Here is a 17,824-nt window from a genome sequence, read left to right as displayed (position 1 = left end):
TGCATGGTTTTAATATGTTCTGTTAGATTATGTTACATTGATGTAATAACCTTAACAATTATTCCAGTTTACCATTCATGTCCCTATAGAAGACCAGATAGGAGTACATGTACATGATGATGTAGCCTGGGTTCTGACATGGGTTGTGTGGGTCATTAACAGTCATCACATGTCCCTATAGAAGACCAGATAGGAGTACATGATGATGTTGTAGTAGTATAGCCTGGGTTCTGTTGTGGGTTGTATGGGTCATCACATGTCTCTATAGAAGACCAGATAGGAGTACATGATGATGTAGTAGTATAGCCTGGGTTATGATGTGGGTTGTATGGGTCATCACATGTCCCTATAGAAGACCAGATAGGAGTACATGATGATGTAGCCTGGGTTCTGCTGTGGGTCGGGGTCGCCGCCGTTGTACCAGCCGTAGTACCGGACGGTGTTGGGTTTGGTGAAGGACACCTGACTTGTCACGTCCACCACCCAGGGGTTGATCTAGATGGTATACAGAGAGGGATAAAATCAATATACAGGTACATTGATTTAAATGTGTTCTGTTCAATTTCATAAACCAACACACGTTTATGTTTCCAAATCGATGCCCCGCCAGATAGACCGTTCAAATTTCCCTGCGTGTAAATCGGCCTGTTTTGGCGTACGTCAAGAACGTAGGTTCAGGTCGCTCGCTACCCCGAAGGCTGTCTTACGATAAGAACGTAGATCGCATATACACTGAAACCCTTTGAAATTTGACTGAGGCGTTATAGTAATGAAGGTTAGCCGACCTCCTGGCCGTCGCACCAGCCGTCCCGTCCGTACAGCCACGTGCCGTGTTCGTTAGGCGTCACGCCCTCAGGTACACGGTCTGCACAGCCAAGGGGAGTTCCTATGGTTTAAGGAACAAAAACTTTTAGAGGCACCCAAACCAATTTCAGCTCGGCAAAACAAAAGTTTGGGTGAAGAAATCTTTTACTGCCATTTCGTATATTTTAACACGTTTTCGTCATCAGTTCATACTTAAACGTTTGAAATAGTCTCCAAATAAGCAGTCTCTATACGATTACCAACGGTCTAAATGAAGGCGGTGTTCTCTTTATCGTAAGAAGCTTATAAACATAGAAAACAGAGCCTACAACATGACATATTTAAAAGATAAGAAGATTCTTTCTTAGTACCGGCTATTTTGAAGACCCTGACGTTGGTGTGATTGTTGACGACGAAGTGATGTGACGTCACACAGAACTCCCCACACCCGTTTTCGTCACTTCCGTGTCCGGTGATGACTGACACAACCTTCACCTGTCAGACATGACGATGCACCTGCTCTTTATACGGTTATTAGGATTGCCAGTTTATTTTATACTTGGAGTAAAAACTTGCTGAATTCTCATTATACATTTTCTAGAAAGAAAGAATTAATAAAGTACACAGTTCTTGAAAGTAAGCGCGCCCATGGTATGATGGCGTATGGCAAGGAGTTTTAAATATAGTAGAATATCACCCATTTAAAGGAAGACAATTTTAAAGCATTCCAATCCCAGAAAATTGTCTGTTTCGCCAGCGTTCAAAAAAGACGCAAAAAGATTAAGGACCTACCCCCCCCCCCCCCACTCAGTGAAAAAAACAGAGCCATATGGGAATTGGCGAAATTTTGAAAAGAACATTTTTTTTTTTGCTACCAGATGTTTTAAAGATTTACCTGCGTGGCTCCCTTAGGCACGACGAACTGTTTAGGCTTGTACTGTGTGTTGTACGTCTTGTTAAACGTACCTCCGCGGAACAGGGGGATGATGGAGTACGGCTGTGTGTTGGCGATGTTGTGACCTATAATAAAGAAAACATACTTTGATTATGTAAAAAAAACACTAAATGTTAAACATAAAAGTCATTGTGCCAGCAATCTATCAATGTGTAGTGATAACCTTTGTGTATTGTTAAGATAAGAGCTTGAATTCATGTGTCCTTGCATACTGCAAATTATATAGGATCAATCAATCAATATATACATCAATATTTCAATACATTAATGAATATAGCGATCAATACATGTATCAACATGTATAAACGCACTTAAGGGACAGTCCTAAAAGTAACTTACAAAACAAAAGGGACAGAAACATGTAAAAATAGAAGGATAAAACATACCATGAAGTAAAAGGAGCAATCATGAAAAAAATTTACCACATAAAAAATATATCTGGAGATGCGGGGTATCGATCCCCGTACCTCTCGCATGCTAAGCGAGCGCTCTACCATCTGAGCTACATCCCCTTGTCTGGCCTGGCGGACGAAAATAAGCCAGTCATTCCAGTTGGTCCGCCATGTTGTTTGATTACAGCCATTGATGTTGACATACGATCCTCTATTTACCCAAGGTCTTATTACGCAGCACGCTGTTGTTTGATATAGATATCTGAGTCGGGGTGATTCCATTCGTAAGGAATGTAAGGGGGGGGGGGGCACAAAGGGTATTTGGTTAATGATTATTGATTTTTAATAAATGTTTAACATGATAGGCTTGCTGCTGCATATACAAACAGTAAAAGGGGTCTAGTGAAACGGGTAGAGACATATTGATATACTCTAGTATAACACTTCTGTTGCGAAGCAGGTTCATACAATTAAAGAGCTTACCTCCCCAAAAGCGATATCGCGAAAAAAGAACACTTTTAAAGGAACCAGAAAACATCGCCAGTCACTGGAAATGCGGGTAAAATAAATGACAAAAACCGCTTGAAAAAGATGCACAAACTGACCAAAAAATTTTCCTGGAGATGCGGGGTATCGATCCCCGTACCTCTCGCATGCTAAGCGAGCGCTCTACCATCTGAGCTACATCCCCTTGTCTGTATTCCACCCTGAGAATACGCCAGTCATTCTACTTTGCACTGAGCAAAATTCTTTAGTATCTTTTCTTTGTCATCCTTTCTTTCAGCTGTAAAAATCAATTTTTTATGACTTTTTAGTTTATAATATTCAAAATATGTCTGTTTTTTTTTTAATTACAGAATTTTTGTCCGCCCACTCGGGTTTCAGCTTTCTGACCCAACTTCCCTATGATCACGTGGTCGCAAGGGGCAAAGTTCATGGGAAGCTGATACCGTCCCCCGTGCGATCCGAACGTCTCACCTTGTTTTCCCATGAGCCCACTGAAGCGCAGGTTGAGACTGGGAACCCACGGCATGGCCCACGGGACGGTCTTCATGGTGAAGGTGCAGACGTTAGACGTGAAGAGCGGCAGGAGAGGGGTGATCGGGGTTAGCCATCTCCCAACACGCCTGGCAATAAAAACGATCCATGGACAATATGGTATGAATAATAATGATGCATGTATAAACATTATTGCACAACAACTGTACAACGAGCAAGATATAACAAACATACAATGAGACATATCTACTATACAAAAATACATTTGTTCACAGTGGTATGGAATGAGAAAGAGTTTCTCCAATCAAAGGCCGAATTTCTAGCCTTTAGGCAAATATTGCAACATATCAATACGTATGGTGGCGTATTGCACCCTCTGGCCAATGGATACTGCCTGGCCAATTTGATACTGTCTTTTGCCACCCTTAGGATCTGCTTGAAGATTACGATTTCTTGTTTTTTTTTTCCTACTGAGGTACATGTACTTGTCAGACCTTCTGAATGAGGTGATCCACCTCCCCAGCTCCATACCGCATAGCGGGTGTCCCTGGTCACAGCACACGTACAGCTGCACGGTGTGGTCCCAGTGTGGGCACGAGTCGTCTCTCGTTCCCGGGCACGACAGAGACATGTCCAGCTCGACGTTAGAGTACTCCAACATTTCTGACCAACAAAAAAAATCGAGCAGTGTATCGTTGATTGTTTGTGTGCTAAAACGGTGGTGCCTACTGCTTATTCGATCCGTTTTTGGTTGTTTTTTTGCTAAATTGTAGGTTGCGAATCCCCCGATCCATCTGTTTTTGGGGTAAATTTTACTGGTTTCAAACGAGACTACGAGATACCATGCAAGAGAAAATTTGTCAAAAAGTTGGTCAAATTTATACGAAGTTAAGATGCGGTAAAGTACTTTCATATGCAGTTATATCAGTGTAGTCTGTTAACGCTTGGACAAGAGGCTCACATACAGTTTTGGACACAAACCTTTAACTGACGGCAGCTTGACGGTGGCCACCACGCCCTTCTCCCCCTGCATCACCGTGCGGTTAAACACGTTGATGACCTTCGCCTCACTTGACAGGTTGTGGTACAGGTCCGTCTTGTAGTTAAACCTTAAAGAAACGTACTAGTAGTTAAAGAAAGCGTTAATCTCACTGTGTGTATTTGTACGGTGTACCGTATGATATGATTTGAACGGGAATGGTTTGTATCATAGAACGAGAAAAACGCCAGTCTGAACATAGCAGTTCTAGTTCTTTCACAGTGCATGTGACCATTGATGTTTTGTACCTACATGTACATCATAGAGCAATATAGAATTGTGGCCAGACCATCGCAGATTCCAGGCTAATGACTTTAGCCTCGAAATAGGTCATGGCGCTAGTCCGATCCATTTTGTGCAAATTTAGTACACACATGAACATTGCTTAACCCCACGAGCCATGCGTTTTGAGGCTATGTCAAGAAATGCGGGATAGAGAAAAACAGGCAGAAATCGTTTGAAAAAGATGGATAAACGGAGTAAAAATTAACTGGAGATGCGGGGTATCGATCCCCGTACCTCTCGCATGCTAAGCGAGCGCTCTACCATCTGAGCTACATCCCCTTGTCTGCATTCGGTTTTGAAAATACATCAGTTATTCCAGTGGTATCCCTGAGCAAACTTCATTTTCATTTTTACGTACCATTGAGCCTGCCATGTGAAGAAGAGGAAGGACGGGTAAAGGAGCCAGCCGATCTCCGCAAGCTTGCCCTGCGCGTCGACGGCGAAGTAAAAGTTGTCCGACGGGGTCGTCTGAAACGTCACGTTGACGGCGCCGTCTCTGTGGCAACAAAAAAATATAATTTTTTTTTCAACGGGTTTAGCTAGGTGCTAAGCCACAAGGGCAACTTCTGGGCACTGAAGTAACGCTCACTACTGTAGCATCTCTTCTCCCTAAGTCAGAAACATTTCAGCTTACGGGAAGTATGTTGGGTTTTTGTGACCTTCAAGTTCACCCCCATTTCATGTTCATGGCCTTCTGACCTCCCAAAAACAGACACACAATCCCACAGCTCCAACGCCCAAAACAATACTTCCATACCTAGAATTAATGATGATGTGATCCATATCTTACTTGAGGGCGTCCTGTATGTTGACATCCCAGTGCACCATGGTTGCCCGGATACGGAGGGGGGTGCCGCACTCCTCCCCCTCACAGTTCATGTCCTGCAGGGGGGTCCCAGGCGGGGCGTACACTATCACACCCAGCGCCTTGGAGTTCTCCATGTTACGGACCTACAGAAGTATAGAATCGTGCAAGGTTATTTCCAAACTACTATAACAACAACAACTACTACTACTACTACTACTACTACTACTACTACTCATATTACTACTACTACTACTACTACCACTACTACTACCACTACTACTGCTGCTACTACTGCTACTACTACTATTACTACTAGTAGTAGTAGTAGTACTACTACTACTACTATTACTACTACTACTACTACTATACTACTACTACTACTACTACAATCCAGCACATACTGCATTCTTTTGTATGTGCTGGATTTTTACATTTTGACCAGTTTATTTGTTTATTGTGGTTGTGTTCACCTTGGTAAAGAAAGAACAATTGCCTGCAGCAGACACCCAGGCGATGGAGTTCTCCACTGCAGGTGCGCCTGCGCAACCGTCACCTCCATCTGCCAGTCTCGTGGAGGCCCCTGGGAAGGCTCCCATCAGCCAATCATAGCGCGCGTCCAGTCGTTTGAGGATGAGGGGCAGTGGAGACACTGTGAGGACAAAATAGTGGACACTAGACAATTAATGGCGAGACATCATGATGATAGTTGGAGGGGAGGGGGAAAAACTTTTGCAACGGCACTACCATACTGGTTCATTCACTTAGAAAATATTACTAGAAATCAAAATGATGATCAATATTCCATTTGCTTTACGAAGGGGTGTTTGGGATGCGATCCAGATCCTCAGACAATGCAGTACATTGAACAGATATTGAACAGCTACTGGGGGCGTCACTACTTAAGTCCGTATATGACTGTCTCTTGCAATGTAATAATGAACAGAGAACGGGCAGGTTGATAAAGAGCTGTCGAGACAGAGTGCGTCTCGAAAGCTCCCCAGTGTTGCAAACCATTGTTGTTGTCTGTACGATTTAAAGTAATTTGTCAAAAGCAATTGATGCTGATGCAGATTACTAACCTGATGAGATGAACAGGACCTGGGGAAGGCCACATCCGTGGTCCTCACAGCTCCATCGGTTCATCAGCGCAGGCATCCAATTACCCAGCTGGTGCACCGGCGTCACCACGTAGTGCAGGCGGGACAGGAGGGCCTTCTTCTCTCCATCAGGCCTGGGGGGAAAAGGAGTTGAAAGATTTAGATCTCGCTAAGCGCACCATTTAGAGATGATAAAAGTAAAGATAAAAGATGTTGACATCGGAAAAAAAACTTATTGGAGATGCGGGGTATCGATCCCCGTACCTCTCGCATGCTAAGCGAGCGCTCTACCATCTGAGCTACATCCCCTGCTCATGCCCCAGCGCTCAGGCCCTAGGTGTTACGCTTAGTCCCACTTTTGATTTGTAGGATTATGTTCTTCACAGAACACTTTGTCAAATGTCTCTTTTTTACCTCCATGCCTTAACACAGAGCACAAATTGTTTCCAATCATACATTGCAGTCCTCAACTCCAGTAAATTGAAAGTTGCTTTTATCTATTCTTGCGTAAACAAAATCCGAGCGAGACCCTTTCGAACGCATAAAAGGTTAAAAGCGGAAAACAAAAAGGAAGACGAAGGCAAGTCAGGCGGTAAAATAAAAGAAGATACATGTATCTTTTTCATAACGTCCCTACCTGGAGCTGAGCTGCGCGGCTGCCTCCATGAGCCCCTTCATCCAGCGGGCGTCTCTGTACGCGTTCTCGGACCTGGTCATGAAGACGTAGTGCGTGTTGTTGGGCGTCCTGTCGATCAGAGACACCCGGGAGGAGTTGGACGTCCACAGGCACTCCAGGAACCCCGAGTGGCTGTTGTAGCCGTGGAAGATGACGGGGCTACCTTTAAAGGCATCCAATGCAGTTTTTAGGGCTTGAAAACCCGATTTTTTTAAAGTCAATATTCTAGTCTTTTATCTACATACTGAGTTGAAACCAATATTGACTCCCATAAAGCAAAAATGCCCAAAATTGTGACGGCAACTGGTTAGTGGAAGGGTCCTGGGCTCCACTCAGAAAATAAAGGACTCATCTTGGGGCTTTACCTTTAAGATCGGCGTCGGTGAGGATGCCGTCCAGAGTCCAGAGGCTGAACGGGGGTGCCGGGCGGGCCGGCTCCAGGTCTGCCGCCGTCCATGTCGCCCCTGCCTGCTGACGACCTTTGGTCGGTAGCACGTCGTTCGAATCATCGGGGCCACTCGCTTCTTCTAGCCATATTCTTCCTCCTCTTGTGTTGTCTTCCAGGTCGTTCGACAGCAAGACTTTGGTTCTTACGTTCTCGTGGCCGAACGCCTGGGAACTGGTGAGGACCAGAATGGCCAGAACAACAGACGCTGCCGTTGCCATCATTGTGAACTAGCTTGTGTAACACGTACACTGCCGCACGACTGCGGCCAAAGATTGGAGTAGCCAGTATAATAACAACGTAGCTCAATCCACTTAAACTTTGCTCCCGATGATAAACAAAAAACATTGTCATTGTTCTGGGTGTCATACGTGCAGATATATGTAAAGTTCTTTGCATTGTAAAGGCCATAGACCGTGTAACCGAGTGCTTGAAAGCCCCGGGTTAGCATTTACGCCAGAAAAAATATGCGAAATCATAAGCAAAACAAGTACAAAACATACTGGTATGTTTGCCACGATGAACGTAAATGCCCCCTACGCCTGCTATTGAAGATTCAGATGCCAAAACGAAAAGAAATTTGATCGATCGTATTTCAGCACCCGCAGCTGTTGCCGTCTGTTAAATTTAGCTAAGAGTTTTGCTTTTCGCTCGCTTGCGTGAGACAAGGGGATGTAGCTCAGATGGTAGAGCGCTCGCTTAGCATGCGAGAGGTACGGGGATCGATACCCTGCATCTCCAAAAATATTTTTAGTCTTTTTTACAGTGTTACTTTTGGAGGCAGCCTTTTTTCTCGTAATTGTTCTTTATTATTATACCAACATTGCAGACATGCATATAATGTTGCCTGAATGACATTGATATTTACAATCATTATATTAAAATAGATACATAACATTACATTGCATTACATGCATATATACATAAATATATACATACTTCTGATATAAAGTGTACATCCCAGGCATAGCAAGTACCATACTGATTATACAGTCTGATTGTAGTGTCTGATGGACTGATATAAACAGCTCTGAAGTCTTTTTGTTCAGCAGCAGGTTTGTAATTCCTCTCCAATTCACGGCTAGTTTGACATCATCGCTACTTGATTGTTCACAAACAGTCGTGCTACTCCGCGACGGACCTCCTTCAGACGGAACCCATAGATAACTGGGTTGACTGCAGAGTTTAAGGTGATGAAGAAGATCATACTGTACACGGACGCCATGTCAGTAGACATCTGGGCCACTTTGATGAAAAACGGCATCCATCCTACAAGAAACATGACGGTGATGATGACGATTGTGATGGCAGATTTCCTGTTGACGCTCGGCTGGGCTCCCACCGCGGCTTCTTGTGCAGCGATGGCGTTCACGTGCTTCCACAGACACCAGAAGATGAGCAGGTTGAAGAGAAAGATTGCCGCCATCGGGATGAAAACGAACACGAGGACAACAATCACGTAGTTTCGGGACAACCCCGCGCCTAGCGGGACACACTCTTCGTCAAAACGTCCCGTACACTTGGAGTCAAAGTGGGGCAGTATGGCTATCAGCAGTGACCAAGTCCACACGGCAACAATGACGACCTTGCACTTGTCGTTGGTGACGTTGTTGACATAACTCATCCCGTGGACGATGAACCAGTAGCGCTCAGCCGTCAGTGCCACCAGGCTGTAGGCCGAGGACAGTCCGGAGAGTAGGATCGACGAGAGGCGAAGGTTGAGCAGGAAATTAGAGGGGGCTATCCCGGTTAGAGCGACGTACATCAGCGAGATGGTTCCAGTCATGAAGACTATACCGGCTAACACGTCTCCTGCTGCTAGGTTAGCCATGAGGATGTAGACTGGCTTGTGGAGCTGTTCGTGCTTGATGATGGCGGCTAGCGGGAGGATGTTCGCCACGACAGACCAGACGGCGAGGACGAAAGTAGCGCCAATCATGACCAGACGATCGGTGGAGACGAACTCTTGAAGGGAGATGGAATATGGGTTCTGCTCCCACGGACATTCGTCGACGCTGTCAGTGAGATTTTCTCTTAAACCAGAGCTGTTATCGGCCACAAAAGTACAGTTTGCGGACAAATTCTTTCGGAAGCGCAGTGTAGAATTGGTTTGTTTGTCACTGACCTGGTTTGTAACGTTCAAGTCCGACCCAGAAGCCGAACTTATTCCAAAACGGCGACTTGTAATGTGGAGAAACACCAGCACTACGCTAACGTAGCTGCTTCGGTACACCATCATCCCGTCGTGAGTGACAATCTCTCTGAAAGAATACACGATGGGTGCCTTATAAACGACATTTTCTCATTAAGTCATCCTTTTTAACTTCCCTTTATTAAAGATCTGGAGATGCAATCTGATATCTTGCAGAGACCAGATGATCCGGGAGCAGGTGTTTCTTGTTCCTCGTCCTTCTAATTACGTAGTGTGGGGAAAATGAAGCGCTGGTGCCATACACCCAGGTGGATGCAATCTTACTAGTCATTTTTGTTTGAAGAACGCCTTTGAATTTCGATTTAGTATGTTGTTTGCAAACATGTATTCCGATTTTTTTAGTTTAAAGGGAAGCAAAATGTCAAACACGTGCACATGTGGTAAAAAGAGTTGGTTCTTTAATATTCTATGGAAAGCATTTCACAGACATTAAATTGAACGACAAGCAAATAATTGCAAGTTGACAAACAATTAGAATCAATCGCACCAACTTACCTCCAAATGCTTGAACTTTGGAGGTGAACGGTTGTATTCCATGGCCATAGAGAGAATGTTTGAGGCAATTAAGCTTGTAAACAAGGGAACAAATGTGTAGAAATGAGGCCTATTTAGAGTACTATTGTTTACCATAGCCTTGTCTGCATGAATATGTTATTGCCTGTAATTACCATGGTTGCTATGTTACTGCCTATACTGGGTATTGTCTACACGTGCGCGATATTGTAATGTGAACTGGAAATGCAACATTTGCGAGCAAGCGTGGGGAATTTAACTTCCACCCCTTCTCATGCACTAATGGACTGTTCCAAAATTACCCCTGCAAGAATGGACTCTTCCTTTAGTAGTCTCCCGTGCAAGAATAGGCCGTGTTCCATACCTGACTGCTGTGTGAAACCAAGGAGGTTTTAAACCCTCTAAATTCTCTTGATGAAACTATCCCAATACCATTGTGCCATTGCGAGTATCCAAAAATGGGGCTAAGTTTAACCCCCAGGCCAGACAAGGGGATGTAGCTCAGATGGTAGAGCGCTCGCTTAGCATGCGAGAGGTACGGGGATCGATACCCCGCATCTCCAGTAAATTTTTTTTCATATCTTAATTCTAGCTAATTTTCCAGGAAAAAACACGAAACTTCCATGAAGACAAAAATAGCCTCTTGAACTAAATATTTTTTCCCCGTGCCGTGATTTGAATGTCTGTAAAAATGAGATTTACGCTGGGATGTTGTCCTTGCGTTAACCAATCACGAAATAAGGTCTACCTCTGCATCTGGGTTGATTATTCGCATCGTAATGCTGGCGCGCGCGCAATCGATGGTACATCAGGCATAGCAATACGCTGTAGACAATCTAATATGAACTAAATTTATATTGAAAATGTTCCGACACGTAACAACGTGGCCTTCCTCAACCAAAAATGTTCCGACACGTAACAACGTGGCCTTCCTCAACCAAACATACTCCAACAGCAGTTTTTCTTATCTTACGCCAGCCTCTTCGGATGCATAACTTTTTATCAAGGAACAGTTTGATTTGATTGCCAATATATTTTTTATATATTGGTGGGAGTCTTTCTGTTACAGAATCGTTTACTTCCGAATTATGCCAGGGACGTCATAAATGTCGACGTCCTACTTTTTTATCAATTTATGTAACAGACACGTGTACCTTCACGCTTATTTGTTAAACATTTGTCTGCGTTAAAAAACATTTTTATTAAAGAACTGTGCTGTTTTGGAGCAGGGTTGGCAGTTCTTGCTACGCTAGTCCCTCCGTCAACATCCAGATTTTCGAGCGGAAACGTGAGGTACGACTTTTTTGTTATCCCACCAGCGATCTATAGAAACATCCAGCGTCGACGGTAATTCGCTATCGTAACAGACAGCGACATATTGGTGCTAAATAATCAAATTTTGTGTTTCCCGACGGTTGTGGCCAGAATCGGGCTTGGATTCGGCTTCTTGCTTCGCGGGATCTCAGCATAAAAACAGCATTTCACGTCCAACAGTCAACAGTTAACTCTCTGGAACATCGAGATCCGCTACAGCAGGCAAACAGACTTATCTTTTACTGCCGGTGTCGTCTAGGCAGACCGTCCTTTTCTTCTGGGGGATACTACGCCTAAGTGTACGCGTTCATAACATATAATATCAACAAACATCCAAAGCATATCTGTACCTATTTGAAAAGGGTAAACAGAGGTGAGAAGCCAGTCAACGTTGACGAAGCAACAGAAAAAAATATAAACATTTCAAGCGGGTGAAGAAGACATTTTTTGGTCCAAGTAAGATTCATCTTCAAAATGAAAGCAAGTGTTCAGCACATGTTTGTCGCTCTGATCGTCCTTGTCGTTTTAAAGGCACCTGGCCTGTCCGCAGATCAAACCTGCTTTCCAACATGCGAAAGGAAAATGTTAGCTAGTTGTATACCCAACGCCCTACGGCTTGACTACATTGCTAGCGCTAGAAGTGAGACTACGTGCATTTTATGTCCCGAAGGTTGCAAAAATGCGTATGAAATTGCGGATAGGCCACCTGATATTACATGTTTCCCCGGCATGCAATGGCTCAGTATAAGGGGTTTTCACTACGGGATTTTGTCGTCCCAAAAACTAGCAGCTATCGACTCCTCTTCACTTACAAGTCTGTTTCTAATTGAGGCAGGGATAACTGAGATCGACAACTTCACGTTCGAAGGGTTTTATAAGTTACGAAATTTGCACTTAGACTATAGCATGTTAACGCACATTCCTGAAAACTGGCACAGCGATGCAAGTTCTCCAACTAACACATACTATCTCGACAAGCTCTCATTTTCTTACAATAACATCTCAGACATAGACTCTGGGTGTTTTAAGAATCTCAAATCCCTTACCCAGTTAGACTTAAGAAGTAACGTGTTGAGAGAGTTAGATGAAGAGTGGTTCGTCGAACTGAAGTTGCTAACAACACTTCATCTTGGCGGAAACAGAATCAAAACAATTCCGCCGAATGTCTTTGAATCCCTGAGGGAACTACAGTTTCTGGATTTCAGTCAGAACGACTTAGTGTGTCTGAACAGTCAACAGTTCTTGACTCTAAAAAACCTGCTCAGATTGGTACTAGGTGGGGATAGCCTTGTATATTCCAGAGCAGACGGCTTGCACGACATACCTTGGAGCATTGTGCTTGAAAACTGTGGTTTGCAAGACTTAAAGAAGCAGTGGATACGGTTCGAAGCTCTTGGCCTGGTCTTACATATCAACTACGAGGATACTGACAATAGCTTCACTATAGACTGGTTTAGCACTTTGGGCAGAAACCGTAAAGTCCCGATCTATTTAGACTCATGTAACCGACTGTCTGAAGAGCTTCGGTTGGGCCATTTAGCGTCTTATGCACCTTTTGTCGTTGTAGTAATGAACAAGAAAGAAGATGATAAACAGGTTTTATCAAAGCAATGTTTAGATTCTTGGGAAGGCTCAGGTGGGGTAACGTTAGCGCTGAAAGGTCAGTCAAGCTTGCGATTTTCCCGTGTAGGAACAAGTGACAAACTAGGGCACTCAACTGTGAACGATTTTAGCACTGTAGCAACTGCTACGAATTATACAACAGTTGGCTCTCAAGGCACATATGATAGGGGAACCTCCACATTACGTGTTGCATGTTTTGCCCTTTTTCATGGCGAGAAATATGCTTCATTCTTTATTAACGTGTCCACAGTAAAACAAAGAAAAGATGACATCATTAGTTCAAGCGAAGGTCTTACAAGCGGTATTCCATCCATTGTATCTGACAATGTGTTTACCCAAACGATGGCAACATATGAAACAAAAACGCCGTACAATACTCTGGAGTCAACATACAGTGTACCTCTAGTTTCTCAGAGACTACCACCTGATGATGAGGCTACGGATTTACTGATTCCTATGATAGTAAGCTTTACTGTTGTAACAGTCATTGTTTTATGCGTTGTTGCTTTGTGTTACTACCACAAGAGCATTGGTGAAAGAAACAATCATCAAAATCAGGACAGCAATGCGTCCAATGGAGCAAACCTGCAGCCATATACGACAACTTGTCTCACAGATATTGACCAGATTGGTAGAAATAGCCGCGAAGACAACACGCAAAACACGTCTCCTTTTAGGGATGATATCATTGGGCTTTTGCAAAGGAATCCAATGTATCACGGCCATACATCAAATTTGAACAACTATCACCAAACTGACGAAGATGAAGTGTACGTCCCAGAAGGACATGATTACTGTGACATCTCAGACGATGATGGTAGCCAAGAAAACGACGAGGTGTTTAACCAATGGTTTAACCCCTCTGGTGTCAATGATTGTCATGACATAACAGAAGAAGACAGCGAGAACTCTGAATCTGAACAGGTCTCACAAAACGCTGACACTGACGAAGAGATCGACGATGCTGTGACTTTCTATGCTGCAGCCGGTTCTAATCATTTAATTTATCAGACAGACACCAGGGCCGAAGCTGCGAACTGTCAAATGAACAGTCAGCAATCAACCAATGAAGTTGAAACAGTTTATGATATGACTGCTGACCAGAGATTGTCCAATCGTACAGACAGTTCTGTGACAACAACACCTGATGAAAGCATAACGCGTGGGCGAAACGAAGAACATGCAGTAGGTTGTCATGGCACCGGCGAACTTTATAGCATGGACACAACGGCCGAAGCTTTGAACTGTAGAATACACGATCATTTTGATACCCCCATTGATGAAGTAGATCAAGTAGAGACAACTGATGAAGAGGCTGACAGTAGCACTGTATCAGATCGTGGGGCGATGTTAGAAGGTCTTGATACGCATGGTCCTAACGATGAATATAGAACAGAATATCCAGAGAGTATTGTTAATGACGAGTATATGGATATCGTAGAGGAAGCTGAATAGAAAATTGGAACCTAACTGACAATGGGTTGTAGGTGATGTCTTGTGCTCCTTTTTAACTTTGTAGATTGTTTTGCCTTTTTATCTCATTGCATTATTCAAATTGTTGTCTTAATCATAATCATATTGAGTTTTGCGAGTGTATTCAAATGAAAATAAAGAATATGATAATACTGATGATGAGTTTTTCTTTTTTGAGTTTGATTTTCTGCAACTCTTAATGATGTTACCCATGTATAGAGGTATTCAGTAAAGTGTCGTTTCCTTTGAGTGTGATTTCATTAAAATTACTCCTATATAAGCGTAAACAATAACAATAAACGGCGAATAGCAACTATAATTAAAAAACCCCAGGAAATTACTTGAAACTGTCAACTTGTTATTGTAGCAGGGACGACACATGTGCCATGACTATATGTATATAATAAAAAGCAATGATTATATGTATATAATAAAATGCAATTTGGCTATATGTACGTAATGAAAACGCAATGATTATATGCATATACTATAATTGAAAATATGAATATATGTACAGAATTTTTCACACGTAAAAACGCTCCCGAAATTAAAGTTTTTTTGCTTACGTCACACCGTTGCCAAGAAAGGTGCAATGATGGGCGAATACTTTGTGGCATTGGCAGCGTCGCCTACCGGATTTGTCAGGAAGTCCAATAGAACTCTGGTCGATATAAATGTTGGCCTCATGACTCAACTGCTTCCTGATTCATTACAAAGTAGACTTTCTGCACGTGAAAATTTTGAGCAAAAGAGAAATGACAAGCACATAGATGTAAGTACAAATTTGGTGCAATTTATTTCTCTTTAAACATCATGACTTCTACACACATAGGTTAAAGGTCACAACAGAGAGAGCTTTTTGTCCTACAATGATGTTATGCTAAACAATGTTTATTTGATAGATGACATCCTATATAAATTTCATGTCAGCATGCAAAAATACACATTTAACTAAATTCGCAACAAAATTTTACAGTGTGCGTTCATTTTCAAACATAATTTGTTCCTTCATTTTATGATATTCTTCTAAATCAATAAAAAATGTGTAACTCATAGAGTCAATAGTTGAGAGTGTTTGGAATTATAGTTACTTCCCCTTGTGAAAGATCATTTTGGAAACAAAATGAAATATACAAAATCAAAATTACTTTCATACCTCTGCCTTCTTTTTAAAAATCATGTTGTTTGCTGCTGAAGCTATGAACAAGCGACAGTGGATATTAATAGTGACACTTCCTGTGGCCGGGCTGACTTGTAAGCTGATTTGGAATGAATGTTGGCATCTAAGCTCCTACTAAAAGGTTCCTCCACAGATCTAGAGATAAAAGTCTAAAGTAGAGTAGGTTTAGGGGCAATTATGTGACATTTTGGCCCCAAAATTAGAAATATGCAAACAGAACCCTCCATGGGAATGGCATGTAGAGCCTACTTTTAGCATACTTTCAGAGGGAAGGATATGTTACATAATGACCTTTTAATAAGGATATTGTATCACCTTATGTGCTTACATTGGAAAAAGAAAGGACATGAGACTTGTTTAGCCTCCATAGCATGCCAAAAACTGGGTTTTTTTGGGGTCTTCATGGTCTTTGTGAGCTTTTATGTGCTATTTTATGATTGCATATAGACAACATAGCCGGCCTGGTTGAATTATCAGAATAATCAGAAAACAGCTGAAGACCACCAAACCCCCAGTTCTATAAGCCTGCTATGGAGGCTAAGACTTGTTTTTCCTCCCTATTCTCTGGAGAGTTGTTATACCAGCTCTACCTTCCATCTACATGCATTATTCAGTACTAATGGATAGTGAGCTGAAAGTGCAAACTTCATTAGTGCATTTTCTCACATATTGCAAACTTTTGCATTATTTATTGACACATCAGACTTATAATACAGCCAGCTGATAATAGCTGCATGTCGCTGGACATTATACAAGTCTCTCTCTCTCTCTCTACACACTGTAAATATTTCATTTTCTTGTCATGCTATAACACTCTTGAACAAAAATATAATTTGATAATTAGATACACATGTATATAGTCCTGATGAAGAGAACAAGTTATAGCTCTGTTTTCAGTGTGCAAAGTACATGTTTCTAAACATTATGGCCTAATCAATATTATGTTCAATATCATGGTGTCAATAGTTGTGTAAGTTTCAGGGTATTGAAATAGTTTAGTACATTTGGCAATGAGTTGTCAAGCTTTTTATACAGTTAATTGTGAAACTTTTGCAGAAGTTCTATTTTCGACCACAAATTCATTAAACTGTGATTATGTCTTTCCTGTATGACTTAGTGGTTAACTGGCTAGAAAAACACACGTCAGCAATCAAGTGACATTCGCCTCCCCTTTGAACTTTGTTGGTATGCTCTAAAACACAACGGGTACATTTCAAAAGTCACACGGCAAGAGTAAGCACTGTTAATCATGAAACATGTCTTTCTTGTATGATTACTGTTTAAATGTGAATTCAAAACACTGTGCAAACCTCCCTTTCCCTCCTAATGTGAAAGAAAACCACTTGCAGAAGTTTCACGATTTGCAATACTCAAAAACATGTTCCTTGCCTATACTACATGAATAACGGGGCATTAACATCTGTTGGCATTAACATTTTATTTTGATTCTGACATTCAATATATTTTATTACTTTCCCTGTGAGAAGGATTGAGTACTTCATGTAACGTTCAGGACTATTATGCACAAAAAATTATCATAAGAATACCTTGTTCTTAATTCATTTACCAACTAAAATTCATTTAAGAAGTTTGGTGCCATAGAAGTTTTGTGTACAACTTAGGACAACACATGTTCTGTGTCTTCTTCTACAAGACAATTCTATCTGACAAGACTTCCAGTCTTTTCATTTAGAGAGTATATTTTACGACATAAACATTATACAAAACTCACACTAGCTCCAAGAGGCACACGGTACGTTACTAGACACTACATTGATACTTGCATTGCTTAGTTATACCCACTTGTGGGGAGGGGGGCACGGAATACCATATCGGTAGTGAATTTTGTTCCTCGGGTACTCCAGTGTACCCAAGCAGTTGTTCTAGTCTATATTGTTTCAAAGATAAACTCTCCAGCGACAAGCCTTCCTTTTTATCTGTACAGTTCTTTGTTTTTCGTCAGTTCCATAAAATTCTTGTTACATTGCAACACACAAGCACTAGATTAC

At 42.2% G+C, this 17,824-nt stretch overlaps 1 protein-coding gene, 6 non-coding genes and 1 pseudogene across 7 annotated transcripts; 2 read left to right on the top strand and 6 right to left on the bottom strand.

The window, feature by feature from the left end:
- Positions 1-178: 178 nt before the first annotated feature.
- On the bottom strand, positions 179-8,236 carry LOC109483530 (annotated as a pseudogene).
- Trnaa-agc lies at positions 2,199-2,271 on the bottom strand. Its single transcript has one exon. It is a non-coding gene; the product is annotated as a tRNA-Ala (tRNA).
- Positions 2,770-2,842, bottom strand: Trnaa-agc. Its single transcript has one exon. It is a non-coding gene; the product is annotated as a tRNA-Ala (tRNA).
- Positions 4,681-4,753, bottom strand: Trnaa-agc. Its single transcript has one exon. It is a non-coding gene; the product is annotated as a tRNA-Ala (tRNA).
- On the bottom strand, positions 6,616-6,688 carry Trnaa-agc. The gene has a single exon. It is a non-coding gene; the product is annotated as a tRNA-Ala (tRNA).
- Positions 8,169-8,241, top strand: Trnaa-agc. The gene has a single exon. It is a non-coding gene; the product is annotated as a tRNA-Ala (tRNA).
- Positions 8,242-8,581: 340 nt separating this feature from the next.
- On the bottom strand, positions 8,582-10,284 carry LOC109483529 (melanocortin receptor 5-like). The gene is made up of 2 exons (XM_019786562.1): positions 10,208-10,284; positions 8,582-9,761 (listed from the first exon to the last, which is right to left on the bottom strand). Exon 2 carries the CDS (start codon positions 9,737-9,739, stop codon positions 8,582-8,584), a length of 1,158 nt encoding a protein of 385 aa, XP_019642121.1. The 5' UTR covers positions 9,740-9,761; positions 10,208-10,284.
- Positions 10,285-10,715: 431 nt separating this feature from the next.
- Trnaa-agc lies at positions 10,716-10,788 on the top strand. The gene has a single exon. It is a non-coding gene; the product is annotated as a tRNA-Ala (tRNA).
- Positions 10,789-17,824: the final 7,036 nt, after the last annotated feature.

The sequence above is a fragment of the Branchiostoma belcheri genome, unplaced genomic scaffold (assembly GCF_001625305.1).
Source record: "Branchiostoma belcheri isolate BF01 breed outbred unplaced genomic scaffold, Haploidv18h27 scaffold65, whole genome shotgun sequence".
Taxonomy (NCBI): domain Eukaryota; kingdom Metazoa; phylum Chordata; class Leptocardii; order Amphioxiformes; family Branchiostomatidae; genus Branchiostoma; species Branchiostoma belcheri.
Note: the sequence above shows the minus strand (reverse complement) of the source record. Positions and strands in the feature narration are given on the sequence as shown.

Excerpts from the sequence above, each read along its gene's own strand:
- LOC109483529 (XM_019786562.1), bottom strand. The coding sequence starts at position 9,739 with ATGATGGTGTACCGAAGCAGCTACGTTAGCGTAGTGCTGGTGTTTCTC.